Source organism: Micromesistius poutassou, assembly GCF_964030765.1.
Source record: "Micromesistius poutassou genome assembly, contig: SCAFFOLD_574, whole genome shotgun sequence".
NCBI lineage: Eukaryota > Metazoa > Chordata > Actinopteri > Gadiformes > Gadidae > Micromesistius > Micromesistius poutassou.
This window is the reverse complement of record NW_028177768.1, coordinates 7,501-15,000: the sequence shown is the minus strand read 5'-3', so window position 1 is coordinate 15,000 and position 7,500 is coordinate 7,501. Positions and strand designations below refer to the sequence as shown.

The window sequence follows — 7,500 nt, the reverse complement described above, 5'->3', positions numbered from 1 at the left end:
ATATATTTTGTATTTAACGTTTTATACTTATATTATACTATATACCTGACCTTTTTATTTTATTGTTCACCTGCTTTGGCAATGCAAATGTATATTTCTCATGCCAATAAAGTTTTTTTTTAATTTAAATCTTGAGGAGAGAATCTGCGGGTTGGTGAGGGGTGTCACATGCCACCGCCGCGTACACTTTTTGCGCCTTTTTTTTTTAATATGTATATTTTTTGCCGATTTCGAATGACAAAGCAAAATCATCTCCTCTACAAATGCCATGTTTGCGATTGTCGATGCCGGTAATTTGCGACACGACAGCCACTGCCCTCTAGAGGTTGTTTTGCGTAACATCCATAACAACGCTGAGACCGGACGGAGGTATGAAGGGTAGTCCCGGAGGCAATTGTTCAGTACGGACGGACGAATGTCGTCCGGATCCGGAGGTATGAATGTGCCTTCACACCCGCAGTCCGTCGGCCCTGATGATGAAGAAGAAGATGATGATGATGATACATGAGATCCTTCCTCAAGTGTGTGTGGTGATGGCTGGTTGACACTGAATGCTCATTGAGCAACAGGTGTACAGCCTCGACCAGCCCAAGAGCCCAATCAGTCGGACTGGTTGGACTGATTGGACTGGAAGATGGCCGGTTAAACACACACACACACACACACACACACACACACACACACACACACACACACACACACACACACACACACACACACACACGCGCACGCACAGATGTTAATGTTTAAGCTTATTACGCCTACAATAATGGCAGATGCACAACAAAACGATGTCATGGTGTATGTGGTGTGTTGTTCTGTCATTGATGTAGGGTCGAGGCGTGCAAACTATATACAGGTTTATTAATCGTCAGGATAGGAAATGAGTCCTTAGCCCAAGTGAAGGAGTTTAAGTACCTCGGGGTCTTGTTCGCGAGTGAGGGTACGATGGAGCGTGAGATTGGCCGGAGAATCGGAGCAGCGGGGGCGGTATTGCGTTCGCATTACCGCACTGTTGTGACGAAAAGAGAACTGAGCCGCAAGGCAAAGCTCTCGATCTACCGGTCGATCTTCGTTCCTACCCTCACCTATGGTCATGAGGGGTGGGTGATGACCGAAAGGACGAGATGAGTTTTCTCAGGAGGGTGGCTTCTCCCTTAGGGATAGGGTGAGAAGTTCAGTCATCCGGGAGGAACTCGGATTAGAGCCGCTGCTCCTCTGCTTAGAAAGGAGTCAGTTGAGGTGGTTCGGGCATCTGGTAAGGATGCCCACTGGACGCCTCCCTTGGGAGGGGTTCCAGGCACGACCAGTGGGGAGGAGACCCCGGGGAAGACCCAGGACTAGGTGGAGAGATTATATCTCAACACTGGCCTGGGAACGCCTCGGGATCCCCCCGTCAGAGCTGGTCAATGTGGCCCGGGAAAGGGAAGTCTGGGGCCCCCTGCTTGAGCTGCTGCCCCCGCGACCCGACCCCGGATAAGCGGACGACGATGAGGATGAGGATAATCGTCAGGAGGAATAGGAGGAATTCAAGGTTTAAAGTTGTAATGGTTTGACGTTGTACACATTGGGTCAAGGGGTCTTCAAAATATGTTTTTTTTTTTTACAGCTCTATTCTTCTCTATCTGGCTCTGTGTCTCTCTGTGTGTCTCTCTCTGTCTCATCGTTCTTTTGCTCTGGGAGTTGAACAATCAAATTGATCAATCAATCAATACATTCATTTTTTGCCTCAACCTATATTTAGGAGGTTTATTTATTTTCTCTCCTTTCTTATTCTATTTTTTTCTGTACAGTAGGCCTACTTGCTGCCCAGTTCCCCATCCGGGACCCATAGGTCTTCAAAATATGTTTTTACAGATCTATTTTTAAACCCTTTCTGTTCTGATCTGGGAGCGTCCATAACTGATCCTCAGCGTTCAATCATCTGATTTTCTATTGTTAAACACCCCCCTCTAGTGGTGGGGAACCACTGGCACATCTGACCAGTTCCTCAAAATAGGAGAAGTATGAGGAAATCTCCGGTGGAGTTTCGATGTATTCATTGGATTGATCTATTAAGAATAGCACAGGGAGAATGTAGGCTATACGTGTATAAGACTTGTATACATGTTTAGTAAGATGATTATTATTATAGTGAACTGTTGCGTCCTAGTACTGTTTTCCAGGAATCTTAACCTGAACTTACTTAACGTAAGTTCACTCCCCAGCTCCGCCCTCCTCCACACGCTTCTTCCTGCTCATCATGTCCAGTCACAGCCCGAACTCAGTGGGTTGAGTCATTGGTATTCGGAGTTTTAAAAGGAATGTACACCACAGAGCCTACGGACATGTTCACACTTTTAAACATTTTCGCGTTATTATGGCTTGCTCTCTTCAATCAATGTGAAATGGGTAAGAACCGCTTCCAAACTTTCTAGCAGTCGTGATTGAACTGTGTTTTTTATTAATGTGATTTGTGTCGTGTGACTGTCGCCGCAGTCACTCGGCGTGGATGGTCAACGTGTTATAGTAGTCCAGTCATTTTATGGAAAAGGGTTGAACAAATTGCAACAGAACCAAACTCAACTGATTTTGTATCCTCAATATGTCCTGAGTAAGGAAAACAAAGCCCCGAAGAATCCCATTAGGGGAAAGTTTCGAAAAAGACCCAAATTACCCTATTCATACACCTATTAATTATTTTTCTCACGCGAATAGGAAAAAAAATGTAGGTACCTTCAGATATCACCATGAAAATGATTGAGTTGATAACGTACATCAAGACAAACAAAAAATGTATTACAAGTTTTTTGAAATTGTTTGTTAACATGGGCAAACAGGGGCATTAACAGGGGCATGATCTAATTACGTATGTGCTAATTTGCATAAATACCAGAATGGGCCCCCGCACCGTATAAATACCATAACGGATCTAAACATAAGGTATAGCCAGATGAAAATGAAAATGTATTGTAGAATCGTGTTGACATCAAGTGTCACCATGACAACAAGGAAGGAGAGTCAGAGTCAGCTGAAGCTGTTACAGCGATGGAGGCAAATGATCCGTGGGAAAGACTTAATCTGAAGACCTCGCATCCCGTCCCATGCAACACTTGTTGATACACAATCCTCCCGTCTCTCTCGTTGTCTCTCTCTGCGTCTCTATTTCTCTCTCTGTCTCTCTCTCTCTGTGTGTCTCTCTCTCTCTCTGTGTCTCTCTGTCTCTCTCTATGTCTCTCTCTGTCTCTCTCTGTGTCTCCATGTCTCTCTGTGTTTGTCTCTGTGTCTCTCTCTGTCTCTCTCTCTCTCTGTCTGTCTCTCTGTGTCTCTCTCCATGTCTCTCTGTCTCTGTCTCTCTCTGTGTCTCTCTGTGTCTCTATCTCTGTCTCTCGCTCTCTCTGTCTGTCTCGCTCTCTGTCTGTCTCTCTCTCTCTCTCTCCCCCTCTCTCTCTCTCTCTGTCTCTCTCTGTCTCTCTCTGTGTCTCCATGTCTCTCTGTGTTTGTCTCTGTGTCTCTCTCTCTCTGTCTGTCTCTCTGTGTCTCTCTCCATGTCTCTCTCTGTGTCTCTCTGTGTCTCTGTCTCTGTCTCTCTCTCTGTCTGTCTGTCTCTCTCTCTGTCTGTCTCTCTCTCTCTCTCTGTCTCTCTCTGTCTCTCTCTATCTCTTATCTCTTATCTTTTTTGTCTTTTGCTCTGGGAGTTGAACAATCAAATCGTTTGTTGAAATTCTCCTCCCATCAAAAATCGAATGGAATCATAGGCTGTATGGACCTCGTTGATACCCTCTCAATGGGTCTGTCAAGTTCAACCTTTCCTGTCCCTTCTCAGTCCACCTCCCGCCGCCCACCAACGTGTCGCTGTCCTGGGTGACAGACTTCTGTTATAAGCTGTCCTGGAGCCCCCCGGTGGAGAATCAGACCTGCATATATCAAGTGGTGGGTATTCACCTATAGTAAGATTCATTAAAACATATGCGTGAGTGAGTCCCATACACACTCATGAACTCACATTCATGAGATATGAACCCACAGGTAAGAGGCAGCAGAGAGAGAGGTCGTGTTTCCCGAAGCTCCGCTAGGCAGTGGCAAAAACTACTTAATTCATCGTTCAGGTCTACTTTATTTTATTTTATTTCATGATCATAGTACTTATAGTTTGTATATAGTTTGTTTCCGTCGACCTCCATCGCTCGATTCAACAATACATTTTGGCACTTTGACTACCGGATCGGACCGCAGCAAAAGCCTTGGACTGCACCAAACTGCAACAGACAGTGGCTGTATTTGAAACGAGGCTAGCAGCATTAGAAAAATGCAAAGGACTCCTCCAGGATACTACACTGTATCCTTCCCGAAGCTGGACAAGAGAGAGACAGTTCCAGCTGCCTCTCGCTGCCTCTTCGATTTCACTGAACTATTGGACACACTGGACAGATTACACATTAGGTCATTCATCAGTGGACCCACACCAGCAGTTGACAGGGGAATAAACAGATTCAGTCGTCTACTTGCACTGAATACATGGCTTTCAAGAGTCTGCAATGAAAGAGGAAGGGGCAGATGGCCTACACCCAAACAGGTTAGGCTCAAAACTGTTAAGGGACAATCTTCTTCTGTTCGCTCTCCCACAAATCTACCCTGTCATGCCATGAGAAGAAGTGAGACTACAGCCTCCCCCACACATCTGCTGTGCCACTATCTGACACACAGATAGCAGACAGACCACAGACCTTAAAGAGAGACAACAGCCTGCCCGACACCATCGACACCATGCCCCCCCCCTTTGCTGATGCTGGCTTGGCGAGGAACGGCCACCCCCCTCCTCTGCACTCCCCCATCGATGATGACCTCCATCACTCCCCCATTGATGATGACCTCCATCACTCCCCCATCGATGATGACCTCCAGCTGTCCCCCGTTGATGATGACCACCAGCTGTCCCCCGTTGATGATGACCACCAGCCTCATCTCTCCCATAGCCACAACAACCACTCCAGCTCCACTGTCTCCTCCCTTTATGATTTTCCAGATGAATTTAAGAAACTGAGAAATGTTGGCATCAAACTTGCATCTGTGTCAATGATACCATCCCCACGTCACCACAGTCTGATAACACCCAAGCGGAGGGCGCCCCCCCCCCCCCCCCCCCCGCCGTACTAATAGTAGTCCTGATTATGATTATTATGACAAAAAAGGGTTCAGCCGTAGACACAGCACGGAGGAAGTTTCGCATAATCTGCTGAACCCAAGGTTGCTGAACCTCAAAACATGGCAACTTTTGCATTCCTGCTGTAACCACTAAGAGAGTAAACAAAGGGAAACTTGGACGCACTGCTAACCTCTCAAATCTCATACCTATTCCCTCCAAGCCAAAATCAACCTTAAAGCCTATCAATAACACCATCAGGATGGGTCTACTTAATTTTAGGTCTCTTAATAGCAAATCTTTTTTAGTTAATGATTTTATTACCACTTCTCAACTGGATTTTATGTTTTTAACTGAAACATGGCCAGAACAAAATAACAGTGCAACCGTTCTGATAGAGACAGCTCCTCCCAACTATAACTTTTTTGATGTATGAAAACATGTTTTCATGTAATACAAAGTGTGTCACATCCACAGAAAACACATCCTTCCTGCATTTTCCCAGGCGCTGTTTAACACACACGTGCACGCGCACACACACACACACACACACACACACACACACACACACACACACACACACACACAATCATTTTCTATTGTATCATGTTCTATTATATTCAGTTTCGTTCTGTTCTGTTGTACCCTATTCCCTTTTTCTTACGTTCCATTCCGTTGTGTTCCGTTCTAATCCGTTCTATTCCGTACGTTTCTGTTTTATTTCCGTCAGAACGACAGTCGAATGCCCGGCACCCTGAAGTACGGCTACGAAGTCATGGAGGGGGGGCTGCTGAAGTTCAACCTGTCGGCCCTGTGCGGGCCGGCCGGCGAGGAGGAGTGGAGCGAGTCCGTGTTCCCCAGTGCCGCCTTCCCAGGTAGCCTCTAACCCCCCCAGTGTGTGTGTGTGTGTGTGTGTGTGTGTGTGTGTGTGTGTGTGTGTGTGTGTGTGTGTGTGTGTGTGTGTGTGTGTGTGTGTGTGTGTGTGTGTGTGTGTGTGTGTGTGTGTGTGTGTGATTTTGGGGGGTATTTGGACCTTTGCCGGATCACTGTGTACAGGATTATAGTTATGCAACAGAACAGAAGGACACTGAATATGATAGATTAGAGCACAATAGAAAATAATACTGTGTGTGTGTGTGTGTGTGTGTGTGTGTGTGTGTGTGTGTGTGTGTGTGTGTGTGTGTGTGTGTGTGTGTGTGTGTGTGTGTGTGTGTGTGTGTGTGTGTGTGTGTGCGCGTGTGTGTGTTTCCTCCTCACAGAGCTAGTCAGGGACTTCAAGTGCCTTCTTCACTCCAGAAACTCACTTAACTGCACCTGGCGTCCTGCCAAGCACGTAGTGGACCTCCGCTTGTACTATCAGTACGGTGATCCACTACTCCACTTCCTGTTTATACCAGTGGGGGGATGAGGGGGCGGGGTCAGGATATACCTACTGTAAAACGGTATACTTATACTGTATAACGTTATGCTTATACTGTATAACGGTATACTTATACTGTATAACGGTATACTTATACATACTGTATAACGGTATACTTATACTGTATAACGGTATACTTATACATACTGTATAACGGTATACTTATACATACTGTATAACGGTATACTTATACTGTATAACGTTATACTTATACTGTATAACGTTATACTTATACATACTGTATAACGGTATACTTATACTGTATAACGTTATACTTGTACATACTGTATAACGGTATACTTATACTGTATAACGGTATACTTATACATACTGTATAACGGTATACTTATACTGTATAACGTTATACTTATACTGTATAACGGTATACTCATACATACTGTATAACGGTATACTTATACTGTATAACGGTATACTTATACTGTATAACGGTATACTCATACATACTGTATAACGGTATACTTATACTGTATAACGGTATACTCATACTGTATAACGGTATACTCATACATACTGTATAACGGTATACTTATACTGTATAACGGTATACTCATACATCCTGTATAACGGTATACTCATACATACTGTATAACGGTATACTTATACTGTATAACGGTATACTCATACATACTGTATAACGGTATACTTATACTGTATAACGGTATACTTATACTGTATAACGGTATACTCATACATACTGTATAACGGTATACTTATACTGTATAACGGTATACTTATACTGTATAACGGTATACTTATACTGTATAACGGTATACTCATACATACTGTATAACGGTATACTTATACTGTATAACGTTATACTCATACATACTGTATAACGGTATACTTATACTGTATAACGGTATACTTATACATACTGTATAACGGTATACTTATACTGTATAACGGTATACTTATACATACTGTATAACGGTATACT

The 7,500-nt window shown here is 44.3% G+C and overlaps 1 protein-coding gene across 1 annotated transcript in view; it reads left to right on the top strand.

Annotated features, from left to right (window-relative positions):
* The first annotated feature begins 2,257 nt into the window (after positions 1 to 2,257).
* Positions 2,258 to 7,500, top strand: part of LOC311375724 (uncharacterized protein) — an 11,426-nt gene continuing 6,183 nt past the window's right edge. Inside the window, 4 exon segments of the mRNA XM_084490783.1 lie at positions 2,258 to 2,391; positions 3,806 to 3,912; positions 5,853 to 5,997; positions 6,382 to 6,481. Of these exon segments, the coding sequence (XP_084346909.1) occupies positions 2,304 to 2,391; positions 3,806 to 3,912; positions 5,853 to 5,997; positions 6,382 to 6,481 (440 nt within the window). The 5' untranslated portion in view covers positions 2,258 to 2,303.